Genomic DNA, 26553 nt, shown 5'->3' with positions numbered 1-26553 from the left:
AATGTGATGCAATTTAATATTCTAGGAGGTGTGATTTTGCAAAGGTCCCATAGTTAAAGGATACCTGCTGAAAGGCTCAGCCAATGAAGTGTGCTTTGTCCCAAGGTCCCAGAACAGGGGTTTCTGCCATTTACCTCTTGCCAATCTGGAGGTGGGGGAAGTTTCTCTCTTCTCTCCTCCTTTTTCCTTTTTGTGTTATTTTAAAACTTTCTTGGTCATCTCTGAAGGGAGGCTGGAGAACAACTGTATCCTGTATGATATAATTAATTCTCTAGTTATATATGAGTATATATCTATATTAAATAATTAATGACAAAGAGAAAATATAACTACACACACACACAGAGAGAGAGAGGAGTTATATTTTCTCTTTGTCATTAATACTTTGCAACCTTTGTGTAGTTGTTTAATGAACTGTATTTGGAACACTACTAACAGCATATGAAAGCTTTTCCTCCAAAAATGTATGATTATATGTCAGTACTAATACTTTACTCCTCTGACTAAGGCTTTATTTAGAACTGCGCTAAATGCATATAAAGATATTTTTTTCTAAAAATGAGAAAAATGCATGTATATGTCTTAAGGTCTCCTTTCTCTGTCATTAAGCCTTTACACGATTGTTTAATGACTTTCTTTGGAAACGTACTAACTGCATATACAAATATTTTCCTCTCAAAATGCATTATATATATATATATATATAAGTAACACTTCTGCTTTATTCTTCTTAGTAACCTTTTCTACAATTATTTAATAGATTTTATTTAGAAAAATACTAATTCCAGAAAACAATATTTTTCTCTAAGAATGCATCTTAACACTTCTCCTTTATTCTTCTCTCATTAAGACTTTGTACAGCTGTTTACTGTTTATTTAGAATTGTACTAACTTCATAAAAAACATTTTCCTCTAGAAATGCACAATTTTATATAACACTCCTTTATTCCTCTATCATTAAGGCTTTGTACAATTATTTAATGAGTATTTAGAAATGTACTTAATGCATAAAAATATTTGTCTGTATACATTTCGTGCATATACGTATGTATTTGTCTATGTATTATAGATATATATGTATGTACCACCACTTCTTTATTACCATCTTTAAGACTAGGTACAATTATTTAATTACCTTATTTAAAAATGCACTAAATGCATAAAAATTCTCTCTAAAAATGCACAATTCTATATATGATGTATTAACATTTCTGTAAAAAGAAAAGGAGGACTTGTGGCACCTTAGAGTAACCAATTTATTTGAGCATGAGCTTTCGTGAGCTACAGCGGCTCACGAAAGCTTATGCTCAAATAAATTGGTTAGTCTCTAAGGTGCCACAAGTCCTCCTTTTCTTTTTGCGAATACAGACTAACACGGCTGTTACTCTGAAACCTAACATTTCTGTATTGCTATGACATTAAAGTTTTATTTAGAAATGCACTAACTGCATATAAAGATTTTTTGTAAAATAGTGTTAATATATATGCATTAAATCTGTCTTCTGTAATTACTAAGGTTTTTGTAAATTATTTAATTATTTTATTTTGAAGTGCATTAAATAACTTCATTAAAATCATAGAATCATAGAAACATAGAAATGTAGGGCTGGAAAGGAACCTCGAGAGGTCATCCAGTCCAGCCCCCTTCACTGAGGCAGGACCAAGTAAGCCTAGACTTAAACCTAAACCTGTTTTTCTCTAAAAGTGAGAAAATTGCATGTGGTTGTACAATGTATTGCTGTATTAACACTTCTCCTTTCTCTGTCATAAAGTCATTAAATAATTGTGCAAGAGCTTCATTTAGCAAAGTACTAACTCCATAAAAATTTTTTCTAAAAAGGAATGTTAACACTTCTCCTTTATTCTTGTGTCATTCAGGCTTTGCACACTTGTTTACCAGACTTTATTTATAAATGTACTAACTGCATAAGAAGCATGTTTTCCTCTTAAAATTAGGGAAAGACATAACATCTATGTTTTATTCATTTATTTTTAATGCTTTCAGTAGGGATAAATTAAATAAGAGATGCATTTACATACCAGGTAAACAAAGCTAACAAATTGGGGAAAGAGACAGCCTGGCTACACCTCAGTTGGGAAGAGAAACTTTATCTGAGCTATAAAGACCAGGATGGGGGGGGGAGAGGCTTCTAAACCTCAGATAATGAGCAACTGAATCAACTGATTGAATGCAATAGTCGTGTGTCATGGAAGGTCTTTTATGAATGCCTGTAAAACGCTGGTGATTTATATTGTAAAATGTATTAACGTATGGGAGGAGTTATGAATACTCATTTATTGTGTGTTTTGAAGTGTGTGGTCCAACAAAGGCAGGAATAGTTCCCGCGCAGACAGCAGAGGGAGGGCAGCTATTTTCCTGTCTCTTGTGTAAATTAAGCATGGTAGAATCAAAACAATGGAAGCCCTATTTACGTACAGGGGGATGGGAAGCTCACAGGAGCTCAGCGCCTGGTGGACAGATCAGCCTGAGTACACAGGAGGGCTTCCTGTCTCCTGAAGCAAGATTATTGATCTTCGGGAGATATAAGCAAGGACAGATAATAAGCCATTTCAGGCATCCATCACTAGACAGACACAAGAGGCCAGAGCTCTTGCAAGCTTAGAAAGACAGGTCCTTCAACCGGGGGAGTTGAAGTCTCTGAAACTGAATTTAGATGAGAAACCTGCTTAGGCAAAGATCTTTCACCTGGGAAGACAAAGGAAACCAGCCCCTTGTGCTTTTGTAAAAAGTCCTGAGAGAAAGTCAGCCCTGGCTGGGAAGAAGAATGACTGGTGAGAGAGTATCTTGAACAAAGTCTGTATCTTGCTAAATTAAGTTTTAGACTTTTAGATGTGTCTTCACTTTTGCTTATAACCCTAATTTTTTTCCCTTTTACTTAGCATCATCTAACCTATGTCCTGTTATTAATCAGTTTGTTTTATTTTACTATAAACCAATTCAGTGCTGTGTTTGAAGGGAAGGGTATATTCACTGCAGTTAAGCTAATAAGCTGTGATGTGTTTTTGTGTCTTTAGAGGAATAAATTAACTATTATTTCTCGGAACAGTCCAGGACATTGCAGAGCTCATGGTTTTGGGAAAATGTGGAACTGGGAGTGTCTCAGGGTGCAAGTAGTAACCCAGGCGGATGGAAGTCTGAATGAGGTTGTACTATACTGCTGGGGTCAAAGCTGCTGAACCAGGACTGTCTACCACACAGACACTCAGGATGTGACCTGCATGCTGGTAGGCTGATTGGGAATGGCCCAGGTTGGAAGCTACAGCAGCAAAGCATTGTGAGGCGCCCAAGGTTATACGGCAGGCAGTGATGCAACCTCTCACTTGTCTGGATTTGAATCCCACACTGACTGGATCATGACACTAGCCTTTCCTTTTTAAATGAGCTGTGTGACCTACAAAGGATGACTGAATTCTAACTGCTGCTCAGATACCTCTGCCTTCTGTTGCCATGACTAAATTACTTAAGCAGCCTGCCTAAGTTTCCCAATCTGTAAAATGAAACAGTTCAGAGAATCTTGTGAGGATTAACATGAACAAAAGATTTTGAAATTAAAAAGCATAAATGAGGAGCATCATAGATCCTGCTATCACACAGGAACCAATGCAATGTTACCAAATTCCTTCCCAAATCTTACAACAGAGTGATAAAGTCTTTACTTATCTCCTAGTCACACCTGGTTTATAATACTGCACTTCCCTGTTTCATGATCTTCCAAAATCCCTCCACTCTGATCTGTGGGAGGTCCTGAATTCTGGAGCTAGTCTATTATATTAGCTGTGATTGTGAAATATGACCATGGGCCAGAGTTTTATAGATTTCTCTCTAAATCAAAGTAGTCAGAGGTCTAGCCACAAACAGATCAGATAGTGCCATGCCTAACTACTCATATTTGCACCACAATTCATTGCAGACAGAACAGTGCAAACACAATGATTTTCAGGCACAATATTGTTTCCATTAGAATGAAGGCTAGGTTGCGACATGGCTGATATTAGATACTGTATCAGTCTAATCCTTTGTCATGTTCAATGGCTTCCTACTACAATCTCTGACATTAATTCAAGATTGTCCTCCTCATTGCAAAGCTCTCCTCAAACTCATTCCACCAGCCCTGCAACTGTACAGTCACCCACACTGCCCTCTACTCATGGTGCGTCTCCAGCCTGCGTGCCTCCTCCCCAGGTTGTACTGAATGTGACAGTACAGACACTATGGTACCTTATCTATACGGAACGCTTTGCCTCTCCAAGACCCTGACTCACTTCCTGTTCTCTATTCCCTTTAGATTAAGATCTGCTCTGAACCTTATCACCTTTTCCAAAATCTGTCACTCTTTCCATCCTCTGTTCTCAGTAACTAATTTGCAAGTGAACTTCTGAGAGCTTGCTACTTTTTTCCTTTCCAGCCCTTCACCTTTCTCTCAACGCCCTCTCCCTACAGAGTTTTCCTTTCTTCTCCAACCTCTCACTGCAGTATTTTGGGTAACTCACCTGTACAGGGATCTCTCACTCCTCAGAGTCCCCCTGATCCTTGACACATGGCTCCCCCATCTTGCTCACTGTAGGCTATTAGGCAGGGGTCAGAAATAGTAGAATCTGTTTATGGAACAATATACAATTCATTTAAATACTAGCTGGAAGGAATTATAAATGATTATTGAGCAATCTGCTTGTGAAACTGGAGGTGAAGGGTGATCCAAAGCAAAGACGCTACTTAGGAATCTGCAGAAAAGTAAAAAGTCTGATAGGAGGTAGGTCCTGCTCCCAACAGCGCATTCAGAACAATGGTGATTTCAGACACCTCTAAGCCTTGACCCTCCAGAACCCACAACAAGTAGAGAAAAAAAAGCTGGAAGTAGAACGTCACTGATCACCAAGCTTCTAATAAGGGAGTGGAACATTCTCTTCACCCAAAGGGATCAAAGATTCATAGTTCGCCATCACATTCTTGTGAAGCTCCTGAATTATCCCACGTCTCCCAGGAGGAATAGAACAAGATGTCGTCAAACATCACCAGGACTTGAAATCATAAGCATTCACATGCCACACTTCCTTATTCAACTGCATTATTATTAAATAGGAAAAGGAATAGGAGAATATAAAAGTCCTCATATAAACATTCCTCACATTCCCCTAATATCATTGTTGTGCAAATTATTGCCACCATGTTTCTGTTTTGCAATTCACATTCCTTTGCATCTTCAATTCATTACTGAGAGACTCAACATTTCATTAAACTTGAATACAGCAGTTCAATTGAACTGCTGAATAAAATGTTTTAGCTGAATAGCCCTGTATCTTGAAACACAAACATATTTGAAATGCCCAGATGATCCAGTGTTGGGGCTCATAGTAGTGCCTCACAAGTATCAGTGAATGCATCCTCACAACACTCCAGAGAGGTAGGCCAGTACTATTTCCCCTCACTACTAAAACAGGGATCTTAGACCCAGACAGGCAAAACTCCAAGTTATCAGTAGTAGCTTCAGTGTGCCCTCCATTCCTGGGTATCTCACATTATATATCGGAAACCAGAATCATAGAATCATAGAATATCAGGGTTGGAAGGGACCCCAGAAGGTCATCTAGTCCAACCCCCTGCTCAAAGCAGGACCAATTCCCAGTTAAATCATCCCAGCCAGGGCTTTGTCAAGCCTGACCTTAAAAACCTCTAAGGAAGGAGATTCTACCACCTCCCTAGGTAACGCATTCCAGTGTTTCACCACCCTCCTAGTGAAAAAGTTTTTCCTAATATCCAATCTAAACCTCCCCCACTGCAACTTGAGACCATTACTCCTCGTTCTGTCATCTGCTACCATTGAGAACAGTCTAGAGCCATCCTCTTTGGAACCCCCTTTCAGGTAGTTGAAAGCAGCTATCAAATCCCCCCTCATTCTTCTCTTCTGCAGGCTAAACAATCCCAGCTCCCTCAGCCTCTCCTCATAACTCATGTGTTCCAGTCCCCTAATCATTTTTGTTGCCCTTCGCTGGACTCTCTCCAATTTATCCACATCCTTCTTGAAGTGTGGGGCCCAAAACTGGACACAGTACTCCAGATGAGGCCTCACCAATGTCGAATAGAGGGGAACGATCACGTCCCTCGATCTGCTCGCTATGCCCCTACTTATACATCCCAAAATGCCATTGGCCTTCTTGGCAACAAGGGCACACTGCTGACTCATATCCAGCTTCTCATCCACTGTCACCCCTAGGTCCTTTTCCGCAGAACTGCTGCCTAGCCATTCGGTCCCTAGTCTGTAGCTGTGCATTGGGTTCTTCCGTCCTAAGTGCAGGACCCTGCACTTATCCTTATTGAACCTCATCAGATTCCTTTTGGCCCAATCTTCCAATTGGTCTAGGTCCTTCTGTATCCTATCCCTCCCCTCCAGCGTATCTACCACTCCTCCCAGTTTAGTATCATCCGCAAATTTGCTGAGAGTGCAATCCACACCATCCTCCAGATCATTTATGAAGATATTGAATAAAACCGGCCCCAGGACCGACCCTTGGGGCACTCCACTTGATACCGGCTGCCAACTAGACATGGAGCCATTGATCACTACCCATTGAGCCCGACAATTTAGCCAGCTTTCTACCCACCTTATAGTGCATTCATCCAGCCCATACTTCCTTAACTTGCTGACAAGAATACTATGGGAGACCGTGTCAAAAGCTTTGCTAAAGTCAAGAAACAATACATCCACTGCTTTCCCTTCATCCACAGAACCAGTAATCTCATCATAAAAGGCGATTAGATTAGTCAGGCATGACCTTCCCTTGGTGAATCCATGCTGGCTGTTCCTGATCACCTTCCTCTCATGCAAGTGCTTCAGGATTGATTCTTTGAGGACCTGCTCCATGATTTTTCCAGGGACTGAGGTGAGGCTGACTGGCCTGTAGTTCCCAGGATCTTCCTTCTTCCCTTTTTTAAAGATTGGCACTACATTAGCCTTTTTCCAGTCATCCGGGACTTCCCCGGTTCGCCACGAGTTTTCAAAGATAATGGCCAGTGGCTCTGCAATCACAGCCGCCAATTCCTTCAGCACTCTCGGATGCAACTCGTCCGGCCCCATGGACTTGTGCACGTCCAGCTTTTCTAAATAGTCCCTAACCGCCTCTATCTCCACAGAGGGCTGGCCATCTCTTCCGCATTTTGTGATGCCCAGCGCAGCAGTCTGGGAGCTGACCTTTTTAGTGAAAACAGAGGCAAAAAAAGCATTGAGTACATTAGCTTTTTCCACATCCTCTGTCACTAGGTTGCCTCCCTCATTCAGTAAGGGGCCCACACATTCCTTGGCTTTCTTCTTGTTGCCAACATACCTGAAGAAACCCTTCTTGTTACTCTTCACATCTTTTGCTAGCTGCAGCTCCAGGTGCAATTTGGCCCTCCTGATAACATTCCTACATGCCCGAGCAATATTTTTATACTCTTCCCTGGTCATATGTCCAACCTTCCACTTCTTGTAAGCTTCTTTTTTATGTTTAAGATCCGCTAGGATTTCACCATTAAGCCAAGAATCTCAGAGGCGGAAACAGCCAGGCCAGCTCTACGCATCTGAAGATGGGCAACCGGGAACGGAGGGATCCGTAAGAAGAGACGGATTCACTTTTGTCCTAGATTTGGCTACATTGTGCTTTATTGTCCATTCATCCCCCCAGCTGTCTGTTCTGCCCACCTGTTGCATCCTGTCCCTCACCTAGACTGCGACCCCTCTCAGGCAGGGACTGTTTTCTTTGTTACTTCTCTGTACAGCAGCTAGCAGAATTGTGCCTGACCCTAGACTGGGGTTCCTAGGCACTACTGTAACGTAAATGACTTGCACAAGGTCACACCGGAAGTCTCTGGCAGAAGCAGAAATAGAACTCAGATCTTATGACTCTCAGTTGTGTGCGTTAATCACAAAAAATTCTTTCCGCCCATGCTAAACACCTCTTTAATGTCTGACTCAGAGTCAGGCTTTGCTCCTACCACTAGTTGAGATATTGTTAACTTGAGAACTTCACCATTAGTGCCTGGGGAAGTCTCAGAATCCAGAAGTTCTTGTTCTTCAGCAGGTTCTCCACATTCTCTGCAATAGATTGTACTCCTGGATCAGAATTTCCACCACAGCCCACTTACTCCCCAGCTGGTTATCAAACTCCATCACTGTCCTCTCACAGTCTATTAATTTCTTTTCAGCCGTTCCCATTCTCCCCTCCTGACTCAGTAATCGCGTGACTTGAGAATCCACCTTCCTCTCCCTAGCTTGAATTGCAGCCACTATTGCCCACAGGGAAATCTCTGCAGTTTGCAATGAAGTTCATTCAGAGGCCACAGGGGGTTGTAAATGCATTGGATGCATGACTCCACAACCCATCCCAGAACCTGTTTCCAAGGACAGAAAATTAGAGGAATGCAAGGTCATATTCTCATCTGGCAGAGTCAGCTACGAGACACAACTCAAGAGCTCTCACTTGCCATTGGCCCCTCGGTGCTTCCTGAGCTTGGATCTTTGTTCTTACAGAGTCACATTCCAGTGAAGATACTTTATGGTTTATTGAGGTGTTAATTATGAAGCTGATAGAGGAGTTAAATCTCTTGACAGCTTACATTGCTTTGGGCTGAAACTTGACATGCACATCACACACCAAAGCAAGGCTGTTTCATACCCTGCCCCCTAAATTCTTTACATCAGCTTTCAGATATTTTCTGTCTCCACAGCAGTCCCAGATTAGCCTCTGATCCTTTTGGACCTTATGTTTGTAAGACAGACTCTGGCCCCCATCCTGCAATCCGATCCGCATAGGCAGACCATATGATGTATCACAGCAGCACCAAGAGGCCCCAACTGAGATGGGACTCCATTGACCAAGGCACTATACAGACACATGCTAGGCACACAAACCAGTGACCCTGCACCCACACTGATCTGATTGCAAGATCAGAGGCTCATTTAAGAACTAAAACCTATTTAAGAAGCTTGGTGTCTTGTCTGCACTGGTGATTTCTGTTATTTGGTTCAGTATGTTCAGTTGACATTGGTTTGCAGAGCAGCTTCTGCACAAGCCTACAAACTCCTTCACTCTTGCACCTACAACTTGAGAATAAACCAATTCAGCTGACAAATACTCATCTCAGAGGGAACCACAGCCCATGGGTCATAACAATAAGAGAAACATTCTTAAATCTTTAACATTGAGAAAGGAATTTTAATTTAAAAACATACTGAGAAAATAGGGCCAAATTTTTCTAACGGCTGCATTCAGTGCCTGGATGAAAATGAGAGCCGAACTTGATGCTATAGGTTTAATTTAAACTTAAATACAGAGAGTGAAACGACGACATCCCCTGAAGTCTGGGTTGGCTGGCCTAATTCAAAGCATTACCAGTCTGGAAAAAGGAAACCTCCTTCCAAGCGTGACATTAAAACATAATATGTATGCAGCCCGGAATGTACAACACAATTGTCTTTTCCCAACAGTGAGTGGAGTTGTGTTGCACGTACAGCCAATACTCACAGGCCAGCGCCGTCCCTTTCTACTAGCTGGACAACACACAAGTCTGTGTTTGCTACAGCCTCTGAGACAATACAGCTTTCTGCTTTCAGAGCCCAGGTTAAATCGCTCACCTGAGCTGGAGCCCACATTCAGCCAGGATCCACCTTCCCAATCCCAGATGCAGATGGAACTCAGTGGGGCAGGACTCCAGATCTCACCCCCTCATCTGCGCACAAGGGTGGACATTAGTGTTTCCCCACTCCCTCTCCCATGCTGGGCTGGGCAGTCCCCGTTTCTCCTCGCTAGGCGATGGGCTATGCTGAAGAGACAGAGTACAGCCTGGAACCCAGCCGGTAGCCATTTAAAGCAAAACCCAGAGAAGATTCTTCCTCAGCTCTGGGCATGAGCAGCACCCCCTGCACAGGGGAAGAGCTCACAGAACAGGCCAGTCACCAAATAGTATGGGCACCCAGCAGAGTCCATAGTTCAAATGCCGAGACAGTCCCTGACTGGCTTTATACTGGTTCCCCATATCTTTGTAGCGGATCTGGTTACTTTTTAAATTCTCTCAATCCAGAATGCTTGTATTTTATCTGGAAGAAGAGAATTCCAAGCATTAGAGCTACGCAATTAAAACAGCCAGAGGAAATATATGGTATTATAATTTGCGGGAGGGAGGTACCACTGCAATTTCCAGTACAATGCTCTATTGCAAAATCAAGTTGTAAGGGCCCACGAAGCAAGGCCAGTCCAGTGATTAGGGCTGATGCTTAGCATGTATAGGACCTGCGTTCAATTCCTTACAGGGTGTGACGGGATAAACACATTACAGGTTGTGAAGTACTCAGATACTATGATAACTGGGGCCACATAAGCGCTTTAGAGTCAGTGCATAGCCAGCTAATACATTACATTTTATATAAACAGAACATACATCGATACCTCTAACGAGATGCTTATTTTTGCGTAGCACACAATTTAGCCTGAAAACCACATTAACAGCTTTAAAAGGAAATAAACGCCATGGTTTACTGGCCATATTGTCCAAGTGGGTGCAATTTATCTGTGGTCAGGCCAGAATAAGGCACTGGCACCACTTAAATCCTACTTCACTCACCCAGGTGCTGGCCATCTGCACGGGGGAGAATTTCATCCAACAGGAGAGGATTCTACGTCGGCACCCAGGAGTGCACTGTACAGACTAATACGACTTTTCCGCTCAAATTTCTCTAGATTTAATCTGTGACCAAAGCCAATAAAATTAAATGTGATGCCACTAATCACGTGAACTGCAAGAATCATGAGATGACAGAACTGGAATAATCACAGAGCTGTAAGAATTTCAGAAAAAGGCACTGGGAGGAAGGAGCAATCCAGTAGCACAAAGCTGGATTGTTTATAGCCCAGTATGAAGAGCTATTGGTCCCTCACTCTGCACTGACTCCAGTGTGACAATAACATGAAACTCAATACCTGAATATTCACCATTCAGCGGATCCCTGGGAAACACAACCAGATCTAGAAACCGGTGTTTCCTAAACCCAACCCAAGGCTTCATTCCTATTCCCACCCTGGGCTGCAGGAGATTCAGAGCCACGCCAAACGCACCCAGCAGAGCACCTGCGACACAACCATCCCACTCTGTGCTGCGCTGCTCTTTCCCATTCACAGCAGGACACACTAGACAGGGATACTGTGCTGGGAAACTAGCACCTGGCTCCACATCACTCTGAGCACTGTGCGCTGAGAGGGCTCCTCCGAGGATCTCCCAGCCCCGCCCTCCCCTCCCAGACCTGACTGAATGAACATGCACTGAGCCAATGCCCCAGTGCAGTGTTCAAGAGGGCAGTGCTCTTTCAGGTGAAATAGAACACCAAGGCCCTGACCACTTACGCTCTAATAAAGCCCATTAGAGAGTTAACGTATATCTTCAAACTTTCTAATGCTGAGATGGGGCAGCTGAGAACAGTTGGACAAGGGATGCAGTGGAAACTTTACCACTTGGGTCCTTTGAAATAAGAACGACCAACACATTTGGGAACATCATGTGTTGGCAGGGAGACAGACGGGATAACTGAGTAGATTTTTTTCATCACAAGAGCAGGGGTCTTTACATCAGTCAGCTAGACAAATTTCCACTTTACACTGTCTATCTTCCCAGAACGATAAAGAGGTAGGTGGCTGGCTGGCTTCCAGATGGCATGACCATTTTAACGTGACTGGGATTCCACGGTATTGTATAATTAATCATTGTTAGGGCAAGCCATCCTTTATCATTTTATATTTAAATAATCCATACAAAATTCCTTTTGTAGTTTCTGTGTGGATATACTAATCATCGCGACTGGGATTGGAGCATGTACTATTCCTGCGCACTGTTAAAGAGATGCCATGTTCCACCCTGGGGCAGCTGCATCTCGGCAGCAGGTGACAATCCCTGTATAAGGCATGTAAACCACTTTGGGATTTTCCAGATTAAAAGGTACGATGTACAGTGTAAAATTATATATTTTAAAAAACTGAAATCTTAAATTTGCGTATCAAATAAAAGTTACTTCACATTTATTATCAAAAGGAATAGATTTAAAAAGCAGTTAGTCCTACGTCAGCAAAATATCCTGTACATTATGATGAATATTTACCCTAAATTAGCTTTTTCTGTTCTTTTTAATTTTGCTGCATGTTATTTGCTTCATTTGTTTTACATCAAATTATCAGTCCCTACACGCTCTTGCACCACTGCTTCCTTTCACACAGACTCCGGACTCAAATGCCCAGCTTGGAGGCAGCTCCCATTGGCTCCTACTCCCCTGTGTGCGTCCTCAAGTGGTACTTAAGGGACTGTTTATATCGGAAGCACTTCGTGCACTCAGTGCAGGGGTAGGGCCTCTCGCCGGTGTGAGCCCGCTGGTGCTCCAGCAGGTGGTGCTTCTGAGTGAAGTTCTTGCCGCACTCAGTGCAGTGGTAGGGGCGCTCCCCGGTGTGGATGCGCTGGTGCTCCAGCAGGTGGTGCTTGCGGATAAAGCCTTTGCCGCATTCAGTGCAGGCATGCGGCCGCTCCCGCGTGTGGATGCGGTAGTGGTTGGTAAGCTTGGACTTCTCACTGAAGGTTTTCTCGCACTGGGTGCATTTATAGGGCCGCTCCCCCGTGTGAGTCCTCTGGTGCCTGAGGAGATGGGAGGGACGACTAAAGTTTTTCCCACACTGAGGGCATATGAAGGACATCTCGCTCTTCCCCGTGTGGATCCTCTGGTGCATTATCAGGCTGATCTGCAGCCGGAAGCTCTTCCTGCACTCACTGCATGTGTACGGCCGCTCCCCCACGTGCGTGATCTGGTGTTTGCTGAGGCTCGACTTGTGGCTGAAGCTGCTCTCACACTCAGTGCATTTATAGGGTTTCCCTGCAGGCGGCGTTCTCGGCTCTGGCTTGAGGCTGTGCTTGTCTCTGAAGTTCTCCACACGTCGGGCCGGGCCGACTCCCCGTCGTGTGTGGCTACGCTGGTGCAGGAGAAACTGCTGCTTGATCCTGAAGCTTAAGTCGCACTCGTTACATTCATAGGGCCCCTCTTTGAGATGGTTCCTCTGGTGGATTATAAAGTTGATCTTCAGCATGAAGCTTTTCCCACACTCAGGACAGATATACGGTCTTTCCCTGGTGCGGTTTCTCTGGTGGACGATGACCGTCTTCGTTTCACTGGAGTCTCTTTCACAGGGAGTAGATTGCCCCGGCCTGTTTCCGATTGGGTTTCTCTGTTGCATTTTGGAACTGCACTGAGCTTCACAGGTTGCCCCCTGCTCATGATTCTGGAAAATCTGCTGCTCTGCCCTGCCTGAGAACATGGTATATGGCTCCAGGGTGTCAGGATCATCCTCTTCCTCAGTTTTGATCACAATCCCGTCATCTGGGAAAATTCAAAAGAGAACCAAGACATCATTAATTTCATCTGCTTAGGATAAAGGAAGCCTCTTATGATTAAGACATTCTTGATACACAACGGAAACTGCCTGAAGAGTTTTTAGGAGCAAGTGACATGGTGGGTCAGACCAAAGGTCCATAGAATCATAGAATATCAGGGTTGGAAGGGACCTCCGAAGGTCATCTAGTCCAACCCCCTGCTCAAAGCAGGACCAATCCCCAACTAAATTATCTAGCCCAGAATCCTGTCTTCCAACAGTGGCCAATGCCAGGTGCCCCAGAGGGAATGAACAGAACAGATAATCATCAAGTGATCCATCCCTTGTTGGTCATTCCCAGCTTCTGGCAAACAGAGGCTAGGGACACCATCCATGCCCATCCTAGCTAATAGCCATTGATTGACCTATCCTCCATGAACTTATCTACTTCCCCACTTGGGTATGAGGAGGTATATTTGTTTAAATGGGAAAACAAATTTACTGTATATACTCGATCATAAGACAGTTCGTTTATAAACCGACAACCCCAGGATGGATAAGTAAAAATGGTAAGAACTGTATGACCCTTTCATAAGCCGACCCTACATTTCAGGGGTTGGCAAACTTTGGCTCCTGGCCCATCAGGGTAAACCGCTGGCGGGTCGGGATGTTTTGTTTAAGCTGGAGTGTTCGCAGGCACGGAGCCCCTCAGCTCTCAATGGCGCCACTTCCCGCAGCTCCCATTGGCTGGGAATGGCAAACCGCTGCCAAAGGGAACTGAGGGGCTCCATGCCTGCAGATGCTCCAGGTAAATAAAACGACAATGTATTAGATAGTCAATTTAATGATTTCATAGAGTTTAAAATCATCAAATTTTGCTGAAAACCCGTTTATAAGCCGACCCCCCCTCTTTGATGCGTCACTTTTTTACCAAAAATATTTGGCTTACGAACGAGTATATATGGTAATCTATTCAGCAATCCCCTCACCCACTTCACCCTGAAACAAATGTGGCCTGGCATACAGTTCAGGGACACCATTTTGTGGTATCCCCTTGTTAATAAAATATTGGCTGAGTATAGATCATTCTCAGCAAGATCAGAAGCATCCTCAATGACACTGTGCAGACCCCAACCTGGGAAGAGTGCTTGTTTGCCAGCCTTAAGTCCTGCAGCAGGAGTCTGGCTCGGTCTTGCCATTTGTATATAAACAAAGCTATTATTAGCTTTTACACTTTAGAGAGTCAGGGTTTGTCAGTGAGACACGGCTCAGTTCCTACAGGACAGCGCTACACCACCACCACCATAGCAGCAAATTGTCATCACGTGCATCTAGGATCACCTAGGATGGAGCTAAACATATCTATGAAATAAGCTAACTAAAAGTAGGGTCAAAAATTGTTCCAATTCACTTTGTGTCGGTAGGGGATAGGTAAGAAAACAGAGGAATGCACATATAACCCAGATAAATAGTTGGCTGCCAGCTACTGAGAGAAACAAGAAAAGGTTTCTTAAAAAAAAAAAAAAAAAGGGTGTGTGTGTGTGGAGAGGGTTGTTTACTGATCTTCACAAAAGCCAGAGAGATCTTGGCAACACAAAATACCATAAAGCAGCACATAATACTGAGCTACAAGGCACGGGGGGGGCACTTTCATCCAAGTTTTACTTTGGATGGTAAAGTCCTGGATGAGATAGAGCACTCCAGTAACGTCAATTTGGCTAAAACAATTTGATCCATTTTAGGTTTGTTTTAGAATTCTCCCTCTGTATTCCCCACTTGTAGGAAAAGGATGTGTTAGGCAAAACGGGATGAAATCACTCTGACCACACAGAACTATGACGAAGCTGGCTTTTCCTTTTTGGCCACATTAGCAAGACAGACTTAGCAGAATAGAAAATATTTGCACTAATCACAGGACCCAGTTAATCATCACTCTGGGTCTCCCTGGAAAACTTGGCATGGTGATCAGGCCCCTCTGGGTAAGTATGAGGTAGCCTCTGCTTTCCACTGGGCGTGGTATTTGATTAGTTCCCAGTCACGCTACATGGCACAGAACATCCAAGGTATACATATAGGTCCAGTAGATAGTCCGGGTGTCTGCTCTCCCCTAACAGAGCTCACCAATAACTTTATACCCAATTCCTTGCCTTCTAGGAATAAGACCTTTGACAGGTTACAAGATTTAACTCTAGTTCCTATGTAACAGTCATCCGAACACACTTCCAAATCTACCTTAATCCTATTTTAGCTCATAGTATTTATACAGCAGTTTTCTTCTACTCAGAGGGAGCTGCTAGGATGTGGTAAATCCTCAGGAAAAGCATTGTTTGGGGATAGCCGAGTTTATCTCTGAAGCACTTAGTTTCTTCAGTGTTTTGATCCAGTTTCTGAGCAGAGTAGCTGGTGATGGAGAAGCGCATATGGTTGGCTAATGCTTTCCTCCATTCCATGTAGTGAGTATCTGTAGTGTGGGCTCACTGGCATTTTACAAGATTTTGCACTATAATAGAGTTCCTCTCATACTCAATGCATTGGCAAGGGGTCTCACTCTCGAGTCTCTGATGTCTAATAGGACACAAAATGTGGCTGAAGCCTTCACCCTACCAGGAACATGCTAGTCACCTGCTACAGCCTAATGAATGAAGTCTCTGCTGTGCAGTAGGACTGGTCTTCAGAGAGACGTTTCTGACATTTACTATATGCGTCTGGTGTGTCTTACTCTGGAGTCCCCTGACTTCATGTGTGACTTCCGCTGCTCTCATGGTCACTACTTCCACAGGTTTTCCTCCTGCATGGGTTTCTGGTGGGATTTAAGACTGTTCTTTTGCTTAAAAGGTTCTCTCCTCCCCCCAGGCAGACTCTGGGCTTCCCTCCCATATGGATTCTCTGCTGCACTGTACGTCACTGCTGTACCCTGGAGCTTTTCCTCACTGTACATTCATACCGTCCTGCTTTTGCTCTGCTCCTCTGATGTAATACAAGGCTTCTCCTTGGCCTAAAGCTTTTCTCACATTCAGCACATACAGCCTCTCACCTGTGCAGTTACCCTGCTGAACAATGACTCTTCTGATTTCACTGAAATCTGTTTTATATTCGGTGGACTCGTCCAGACAGTTCCCTGAGGGGTTTCTCGGAGGTGTTACTGAGCCATACGGACTACCATGGGTTGCTTCCTGGTCTGGATTCGGGAAACTTCCTTCTGATCGTTCCAACATTCTGTGCAGCTCCAGGTTTTCAGGGCAGTCCTCAGGATGAATCTCCTCTGTTTTGATCACAACCCTTATACCTGCTGCAATAAAGAGAGAACCCAGATATGATTCGTCCCACTGAGTTGGGATATAAGAAACCATTAGCAATAACCCTTTTCTGATTCACAGTGCAGTCACATCACGGAAAGAGCTGTGGCATGGCAGACATCACAGTTTTAGGGCTGATTTGCCATTTTTGCGTTTTCCTGCAGAAGGTGATTTGCCCTGACCTCAAACCACTGCTGCAGAAGTCTTTAGTAGTGCCTCAGTCACCTCAAACATTCCCGGGGTTAATGATCTTCCTAAATCCCAAGGCTGCAAGCTTCAGGGGGTCCAGAATCCGGTAGCCAGTATAAACTCTTTCTCCAAGACCATCTCACCCCAGCCCTCCATCACCTTTCTATGCAGCTCCATATCCAGCCTCTTGGCCACACAGTGAGCTCATTCCACCTTCGCTCTCTGATCCACCAGTTGCTCATTCTGGTTGCCCTAATCCTCACCTCTCCTAATGGGACAAGGTGCAGAGACACCACCTGGTCCCCAGTGAACAGGGTGTTCACTCCATCTTAGCTTCCCCTCAGTCTGGAAAGGTGCACTCAGAGAGGCATGCTAGGAAGGATGGGTTAATGGATAGGGCCCTGGACTGGGACTCAGGATACTTGGGGTCAACGTCTCCGTCAGCCAGACTGCCTGTGTTAACCTGGACAAGTCACTTAATCTATCCTGTGCCTCAGACTCTTCATCTATAAAACATGGACTAGCACACCTTACCTCAAAGGGATACTCTGAAGACAAATCCATCAGTGACTGTGAGGTGCTTAGAGGCTACAGTGAGGAGAGGCAGATAGATAGAAAGAAGGGCTATAAGAGCGGCTGCTTGGGAGGCAGGGGAGAAGCGGGGGCCTTTGGAAAGATTGGGCTGAACCCCCAGCATTTCCATTTCCCTGCTTATATTAGCTGATTCTCTTTCCTTGTTATAAGCACTAACCCTGCAAGGAAGATACCTTGCTGACTGCAGCTGTACTGGTTTCCCTGCTGAGTCATTCCACCACTTACAGTGCCCTGTTCCCAGGACTCTCCACAGCCTGGAGGGTCACTGTTTTGCAGGCTGACCTATATCTGGATACTGAGTAATTACATGTCCAAACCTTGCTCCCTTGAACCTAAGATTGTCTTTAACCCCAACTGTGCTTTCCCTCTCCCCTTACTGTCTCTGTGTTCTTTCCTCACTGTAGCAACCCAGCCAGGGAACACTCCTGCCTTTTTTTTCTCTCTCTCTACTCCATCTCTGGCAGAACCCTGCATTCTGCCCAGAATCAGTGCCCCCAGATGTGCATTGCACCATATCATTATTTTACTTTCAGATGCTACAATTAATACATTTACTCAGTATTGCGTTAATCTGCTACTCACCTGCACTGGGGTCAGTAAGGATTTCTCTCTCCTCATCTGAGTCCTGCTGCCCTCTGACCTGTGACTCTACTCCTTGTTCGATATGTGACAAAACACCAGGTTTGGAAATTGCAGAGTCTATTCAGTGAGAAAGAGATTATTGTGCCATAAGCTTTAACAACATTTCCCCTTACCTTTCCTACATAAGACCTGAAATTACATTTAACTCAGACTCTGAAATCAGCTGGACAGTGTCTCTTTAGGGCACTTGTTCTTTATCATAATGATCTGAAAAGCATCTGCGTACAGGAACCGTTCCTCGCCATTTTTCATAAAAGTCACTTCTCCCCCAGCACCATAATCCAGAAGCGATGACCAGCCACCACCCTTTAGCAAAGGAGATTTTTGGGGGGGGGGGGGGACATTTCAGAGGAGTTCAGCAGTGGCCCAACTTAAATGGGAACAGCACTAGGTTAGTGCTGAATGTCAGTCTCTAATTATTAATGCACGTGTCTATACGTCCACAGCAGGTTTTATATTCAAAGCACCATTTTAAAGTGAACTCCGCATTCCTTAAAGGCACTGGATTAAGAGTTTTGGAGACCCGTGTCCCGTGTTTATCCAGAAAATAGGGGCAGCATAAGCAAACAATGTAGGCTTTTCCCTTGCTGCTCTGCCAGCATGTCTCAGCCCTGACGTGAGGATCGCCTAACAGTGTTTATAAGAAAGACTAAGATTTTGTTATGGATATTTTCGGTAAAAGTCACAGACAGGTCATGGGCAATAAAGAAAAATTCACAGAAGCCTGTGACTTTTACTAAAAATATCCATGACAAAATGGGAAGCTCAGCTGCAGGGTCCCCACACTGTCGGGCAATGGTTAGGCAGCTGTGGGGTCCTATTCGGCGCTCTAGGGGGTGCTCGGAGCTCCGGGGGCCCCCCTCGCCACCCACTCAGAGCTCCAGGGGTTAGGGCCACTCGGTGCTCCGCACACACACACCCCTTCCCCCCCCGGAGCTAAAGTCACGGAGGTCGTTGGAAGTCACGGATTCTGTAACTACCATGATCTCCATGAAAAAAATCATAGCCTTATTTATAAGGGATGAACACACACATGACCAGTCACTACCAAAAGCTAGAAAACAATGGAAGGAGGAGTATTTTTAAGTCTACTTTTAAAACAGAGCTGACCTTCAATCATAAAGGCACTGAGGATGCTATGTGCTGACCCACCAGCCTGTAAAATCTCTGAAGTTCGTTTATAACAGGTGAAAACTGATCTTTACCTAAGGAGACCAAAGATTCATAATTGCCCTTCATCACATTCTTATACAGTTCCTTCTGCCATTCATCTAGTTTCTCCCACTCCTTCTCATTGAAATAGACTGAGACGTCATCAAATGTCACAGGCACCTGGAATCACAAATGTTAAACACTTAGCACCTTCTGTAACACTTATATCTTGGCATCTGATTCCTTAACTTCAGTGAAAGGGGAATAAATCCTCTCTCCATCCCACTCAGATGTCAAAGCTAATTCAGTGAGGTGAAGAATCCACAACACAAATCTATTCTCATGTGTATCTGGAAACAATTCTCAGATTCCTATTTCCACAATATAATGTATCTCAATTGAAACCCTGGCTCTGAACACTGTCGGCTTCAAATCCAGATCAGAATTTATCCAAACCCCAAACCCCACAGATCCGATTCTGATCTCACATCAATATAAACCGGGACCAAGGCCACTGAAATTACTCAAGTTATAATGTGCGTCAAATTATTAAATGAGATCAGAATCAGGCATCATGGTTGATCCTCATTTCTGTGAAGGAGATGACCTCAAACCCCCATGTTTAATTGCTCCAGAACTCTGGACCTCCAGACCTGAGGTTCACAGTTTTGGACTGTCACTAGTTATTATACAAATCTGATTCAGAAATGTTTACAGTTTTCAGATACACACAAAGGCAGCTCTTTTCTGCAGAGCTGGGAAAATATTTCATAATAATTCATTCATATGGTGAATTCCACCTGATAAAATCATCAAACAGATTGCAGTTTTTGCGGTTATTTGCCAACTAATTATTTCTGCAAATAATTCCAAGCTGTAGCTAATTTGCAAGGACTTTGTTATGAGTATTTGAACAGAGCAGTTTGGATTGGACACACAGCCCTTTGTTTCAGTTCCGATTGGATGACTATGATTCAGAATGAAGTTTGCAGTCAAGTACTGACACTTATAAATTTGATAGTCTTTGTGAATATGCAACAACGTTTATTTTAAAAAAATACCATTTTCAATGACATTTCCACCAGTAAACATACTTGCTAAAATATCTGTGAAGTACAAAAGCTGTCAATGCAAATATGAATGAACATTAAAGGAACTTTTATTTTTCTTTGGTTGCATTGTTCACCTAGTACCAATTTTTAAGTACATCAAGCCTGTCCCCTTTCTCCTGAGTCCCAGCTATGCCCTTTTGCCTGGCACCAGAGAACACCTACCTGTTGCTTCCTGCCACCCTTTCCTAGCCTCAGACACCCCCTTCCTGCTCTCTTCTGTTGCTTGGTTGCCTCACTAATAGCAACTTGTAATATCAGGGAATCAGTCTGGCATGGATCAGCGTTCACGTCACACTGCCCATCAGTACCCGGCCTTGGCCGTGGAAGCTAATGATCCAGCCAGTGGACCAAATACAATGATGAATCCTGGTCACGTGCCACCTGAGGCACGTTGTGTATACACTAAGAAGAAGTCTGGCTACTGGAAGAAGACTGCCAGCCATGAACCATTACCCCCAAATCCTAATTAACTGGATCTGAGAAATCCCTACTTTAAAAAAATCCCTACAGCAAAAAAATATTTAGTACATCAGAAGCAGGAAGCTGGCTAAACAATCAGTGGGATCACTGGACAATCAAGGTGTTAACGGAGCAGTCAAAGATAAGGCCATTGCAGAGAAACTAAACAAATTATTTATATCAGTCTTCAGTTCACAGGATGTGTGAGAGAGATTCCCACACCTGAGCCATTCTTTTTAAATGACAAATCTGAGGAAGCTTAGGGAACAAACTGATAAATTAAACAGTAATAAGTCATCAGGACCCGATGCTACTCACCCAAGAGTTCTGAAGGAACTCAAATGTGAAATTGCAGAACTACTAACTGTGGTATGTAACCTATCACTTAAATCAGCTTCTGCACCAGATGACTGGACAATAGCTAATGTGACACCAATTTTCAAAAAAGGCTCCAGAGGTGATTCCAGCAATTACAGGCCAGCAAACCTAACTTCAGTACCAGGCAAACTGATTGAAACTATAGTAGAGAACAGAATTATCAAACATAGATGAACATGTTTTGTTTTGGAAGAGTCAACACAGCTTTTGAAAAGGGAAATCATGCCTCACCAATCTATTAGAATTCTTTGAGGGAGTCAAACAAACAAGTGGATAAGAGAGATCCACTGGATACAGTATACTTTCAGAAAGCCTTTGACAAGGTCCCTCAACAAAGAATCTTAAGTAAAGCAAGCAGTCATGGGATAAGAGGGACGGTCCTCTCATGGATCAGTAACTGGTTTAAAAAGACAGGAGACAAAGAGTAGGAATAAATGGTCAATTTTCAGAATGGAGAGCGGTCAATAGTGGTGTCCCCCAGGGGCCTGTACTGGGACCAGTGGCGATCTACACATTCATAAATGATCTGGGAAAAGGGGTGAACAGTGAGATAGCCCAATTGGCAGATGATACAAAATTACTCAAGATAGTAAAGCAGACTGCAAAGTAATGAGCACTGGAAAACATAATCCCACCTATAAATACAAAATGATGGGGGTCTAGATTAGCTGTGACCACTCAAGAAATATATCCTGGAGTCAGTGGACAGGTCTCTGGAAACATCCATTCAATGTACAGCGGCAGTCAAAAAAGCTAACAGAATGTTGGGAATCATTAGGAAGAGATACATAAGACAAAAACAACGAGGAGTTTGGTGGCACCTTAAAGACTAACAGATTTATTTGGGCATAAGCTTTCGTGTGTAAAAAACCCACTTCTTCAGATGCCTCACCTGAAGAAGTGGGTTTTTTACCCATGAAAGCTTATGCCCAAATAAATCTGTTAGTCTTTAAGGTGCCACCTGACTCCCCATTGTTTTTGTGGATACAGACTAACACGGCTACCCCTCTGATAGATAAGACTAATGCCTCTGTATAAATCCAAGGTGTACACACATCTTGAATACTCCATGCAGTTCTGGTCACCCCATCTCAAAAAAAAATATATTGGAATTGGAAAAGGCACAGAAAAGGGCAACAAAAATGACTGGGGTATAGAACAGCTTCCATATGAGGGGAGATTTCTTAGACCTTGGAAAAGAGATGACTAAGAGGGGATATAATAGAGGTCTATAAAATCTTGACAGGTGTGGAAAAAATGAATAAGGAAATGTTATTTACTCCTTCCCATAATACAAGAACTAGGGGTCGCTCAATGAAATTAATACGCAGGACGTTTAAAACAAACAAAAGAAAATACTTCTTCACACAACGCACAGTCAACCTGCAAAACTCTTTGCCAGGGGATGTCGTGAAGGTCAAGACTAGAACAAGATTCAAAAAAGAATTAAATAAATTCATGGAAGATAGGTCCATCAATGGCTATTCTGTTTGCCAGAAGCTGGAAGTGGATGACGGGATGGATCACTTGATTGCCCTGTTCTGTTCATTCCCTCTGAAGTTCCTGGCACTGGCCACTGTCAGAAGACAGGATACTGGGCTAGATGGACCACTGGTCTGACCCAGTTTGGCTGTTCTTATGTTAATATTTTTGTTCATAACAGGGACATTCTCCTCTGATCCACTTCCCACAAACAGCTCCAGAGAGGGAAAAGAGGCATGAAAATATTAAGGGGCAGTTTTATTTCTCAATTGCTTTGAGCTCCTAGTTCAATTAACTCTCACCAGGGCTCACTTCTTCCCAGCTCTCCTGCACGCCTGACTTGAACCATAGTACATGCTCTACTGTTCTCTAGTCTGCAGTAGGCACTTGTAAAACGTGCCTCTAATTCTGCACCCAAACTGCAGACTTGAGCTTGCATGCAAAGCTCTAGAGACTGGTTTGAACATTTAGTCTTCCCTGCCAGCACTAGCTGAGCTATTGTTACCTTGGGGACTTCTCCATTAGTGCCTGGGGGGAGCCTCAGGATCCAGAAGTTCCTGTTCTTCAGCAGGTTCTCCATGTTCTCCAGCCTCCTCTGCAGCAGCCCATACTCCTGGATCAGAGTTCCCAGCGCAGCACATTTACTCTCCAACTGGTTGCCAAGTTCCACTGCTGTTTTCTCACAGTCTATTAATTTCTTCTCAGCCATCCCAGTTCTCCCCTCCAGATCCAACAACCGTGTGGCATGAGAATCCACCTTCCTCTCTACGGCTTGAATTGCTGCCACAACAGTCAGGGAAATCTCTGCAGTCTGAGTTTCTCTTTCAGAAGTTCGTTCCGGGACAAGGGGAGGCAGTAAAGGAGATGGGCACTGTGTCACTGCATCCAGTTCTGGACCCTGTTTGCAAAGACAGACATTAGACATGGAGTCATGGTCACATGGTTGGCTACAGAGCGAAACAGGGCAAGAGTCTCCTGCTCTTAGCAATACCTGCTATTGGATCTTAAGTCTTATGGGGACATTCCCATGGGTTTCAATAAGCAGTCAGTGCACATGTCCAGTTACAGCTCATATCTAAGGGACCCACCGACTTCAGTTAAAGGAAGAGTTATTTTTCAATCTTTTAATTGATTAGAAAAGGGGAAATGAACTTCACTCTCTTATATGTCTGTAGTCCCTTTTCCCGATGTGTGCCAGACTAGTAGTATTTAGATTGTTGAGAGTCACAGTATGGATTTGAAGCCATTAAGAAGCTCACTCCTATACCATCCTTAGGTTACATTCTCACTGGAATACACAAAATAAGGGATGTCTCTTGTCAGTTCTCAGGAAGAAAACCTGCAAGGGAGACCCTGGCTGCCGCTGGAAATGGTTTTGGCGATTTGGTTCTGTACTGATGTCTAAGCAAAGATTCATCAGAAATTCAAGAGGCACTGTGCTACTGAGGTGCCATCTTTCAAGGTATGTCTACACTGCACCCTCCCTATGGCAGTGCATAGAGTACATACAATACCTGCCCCCCAGCACAGGTAAAAACAGCAGTGCAGATGGTGAGGCACTGCTTAGGCGAGTAGAAACATGGCTGTATCCTACACAGCTCCCCACAAGCCCAAGCTGTGCCCTCCTTGTATATACCGCTATTATTTAGCAGTGTAGTGTCCCACTGTCTCCTTGCTGCTGGAGTGTTCCCCACCGCAAGGAAAGGCTCTGGAGGAGGGAAGACAGTGTGGAAAGGCTCCAGCAAATCTCTGCAGTGACGAAAGGCTCTGGCAGGGGGAAGACAGTGGGGAAAGGCTCTGGCAGCAGGGAACTGCCGGAGTTTTTCCCCGCTACAGTGACAGATTCCAGCCGCAAAGAAAGGCTCTGGCAGGGAAGAGGCAAGAGGAAAGGTTCCAGCAGCTCCTCACTGCAGAAGCCTTTCCCCGCTGCTAAAGCCTTTCACTGCTGGGTGTAGCTACATACTGCAGGGTGGTTGCAGCCTACCTTTCACTGCACCGTGCAGCTACACACACCCTACAAGCCATGGCCAGTGGTGTGCAACGTAGACATACCTTCAGATGAGAGAGAAAAAAAGAGACCTGACTCTTTATAGTCATTTAACGTTCCTTAATACTTTCCATAAGAGTCATGGTATGAATAAGAGAATTCTGGACTTTCCTCCTTTGTAGATTTCACCCACAGAATTAGTTTAATACAGTCATTTTTGATATCCTGTCCTCGACTTTGTGTACACGTTTTGCACATACTGGTAAAGAAGTTCCACCTAGAGGTCTCTCTGTTTAGGGATCCCCGTAGATATGTCTAGTTTTTATGAAAAGCTTTTGAACTCTGGGGGATTAAAGTAGCTATACAAAGAATAATAAAATCCAAGTAATTAAACTAGAGAAACAAAGCCGCCATTACTAACAAAACAGAGCCCCTAAGATCTGTTATAATGTGAAAAATAAGTCACAGAAATGGGGTTGTGGAGTTATGCTTCAAGTCAACAGACACTTTAGGATTTCAACCCTCCAGTCCAGACTATGAGAGAAACAAACAAACAAAAAAAAAAGCTCAACACCTAAAGTGTTGTGAAATAAAAGAGAATGTATTATTAACCATCATCACTAAGCATAAACATTTTCCCCTTAGAGAGAGGGACTCTCCGACAGTCACAAGGTCCCATAAAGCTCATTTCTGCCACCTCTGGAAGGCGGCTGCGATGCTACTGTGTGTGTGTGCGCAACACAATACCCTGAGTTATGGTTCAACAACAAATGGGTAGGAACCGCTCTCCTCCAGCCCCGCAGCAGAAGCCCGACCCTGCGGTCCTAGCCAGGCGGGAGCGCTGGCTGCTGGCAGGGCGGGCCCGGCTGGGAGGTCGGTCCCCTGCAGCGGGGCGAGCAAAGCAAAGCAAAGCCCCGCTCCCTGCTCCCCGGACCAGCCGCAAAGGGCCCCGCAGGAGCGGAGCTGCCCCCCGTGTCTGGGGAACACCAGCTAGATCACTGTTGCTCCCGCCTCCCGCCCGGGGGATCAGGACCCTCCTCCCCCTTCAGCGTCCAGCCCGGGCCGTGCCCGGCCCAGGAGCCAGCGGGCAGCGCCGCGCTCCCCGCGGGGCCGGCTCCCGGGGTCCAGGCCCGGGAGAAGCTCGCGAGGGCCCCCTGTCCAGGCTCCCCCCGCCAGGCGATTTCCCGCCCCCGCTCGGGGGCCCCCGCCAGGCCCTTACCTGGGCAGCGGCCCGCTCGGCCATGGCCCTTTGTTCCCGGCCCAGGCGCCGCCGGAGCTCGGCCGGGCGGGGGGATCGGGAGCTCGCCCCTCACCGCGGCCCGGGGGCGGACATGAGCGTTTCCCCGCCCGCCCGCCGGGGGCGGCGCTCGGGGCCCGCGGAGCTCTGCCGCCGGCGGGCCGGGCCGGGCCGGGCGCGGCTGCTCCGCAGGGGCCCGGGGGAGTCACGACGAGACTCGCCCGCCGCCCCGCTCAGGGGACGAGCCGCGCGGCTGGATCCCAACGGGGCCCGGCCCGGCCCGGCCGAGCCCGAGCTCCGCTGCCGCCGCGGGCTGGGCAGAGTCCCGGCGCCTCCTCGCCACGGGCCGGCCCCGCTGCCGGGCGGAGCAGAGCGAGCGCAGCCGGGAGCCGCGGCCTCGCTGGCAGGGTCCGCGAGCTGCGTGCGGGGCGGGGCGGGCCGGGCAGCGGGGCCGGCAGCGGCCCCTGGCGGCGGGGGGGGCGCACGGCCCCGGCCGGGCGGGGAATCGCCTCCCGGCCTCTGCCCAGCGCAGGGGCCCCCCGCGGGGCAGGCGGCTGCCGAGCCCCGCCCCTTCCCCCGCAGCCCGGCGGGGGCGGGGGGGGGGTCGCTGCGAGCCCCGGCTCCCGGAGTCAG

The 26553-nt window shown here is 45.4% G+C and overlaps 1 protein-coding gene across 2 annotated transcripts; it reads right to left on the bottom strand.

Moving 5' to 3' along the window:
- Positions 1 to 12046: 12046 nt before the first annotated feature.
- On the bottom strand, positions 12047 to 26339 carry LOC311515763 (zinc finger protein 777-like). Of its 2 annotated transcripts, none has more exons than XM_084619075.1 (6): positions 25903 to 26339; positions 23202 to 23594; positions 19319 to 19445; positions 18054 to 18170; positions 16427 to 16678; positions 12047 to 13400 (listed from the first exon to the last, which is right to left on the bottom strand). In XM_084619075.1, exons 1-6 carry the CDS (start codon positions 25924 to 25926, stop codon positions 12301 to 12303), a joined length of 2013 nt encoding a protein of 670 aa, XP_084475201.1. In that variant the 5' UTR covers positions 25927 to 26339; the 3' UTR covers positions 12047 to 12300. The 2 variants fall into 2 exon arrangements, with proteins under 2 accessions (XP_084475201.1, XP_084475200.1); XM_084619074.1 differs by having other exon boundaries at positions 12048 to 13400; positions 16427 to 16681; positions 25903 to 26338.
- Positions 26340 to 26553: the final 214 nt, after the last annotated feature.

This window comes from Lepidochelys olivacea (assembly GCF_965140295.1).
Source record: "Lepidochelys olivacea isolate rLepOli2 genome assembly, chromosome: 2".
Taxonomy (NCBI): domain Eukaryota; kingdom Metazoa; phylum Chordata; order Testudines; family Cheloniidae; genus Lepidochelys; species Lepidochelys olivacea.
The sequence above is the reverse complement of the archived record's forward strand: the minus strand, read 5'-3'. Positions and strand labels throughout refer to the sequence as shown.

Bases quoted from the DNA above. Each gene is read 5' to 3' on its own strand.
- LOC311515763 (XM_084619074.1), bottom strand. From the start codon at position 25,926: ATGGCCGAGCGGGCCGCTGCCCAG. The intron at 16,682-18,053 runs GTGAGTAGCAGA...TCTTTATTGCAG, and splicing joins CCTTACTGACCCCAGTGCAG to CAGGTATAAGGGTTGTGATC. The intron at 13,401-16,426 runs GTGAGAGGCTGT...GAATTTTCCCAG, and splicing joins TCAGCAGGGTAACTGCACAG to ATGACGGGATTGTGATCAAA.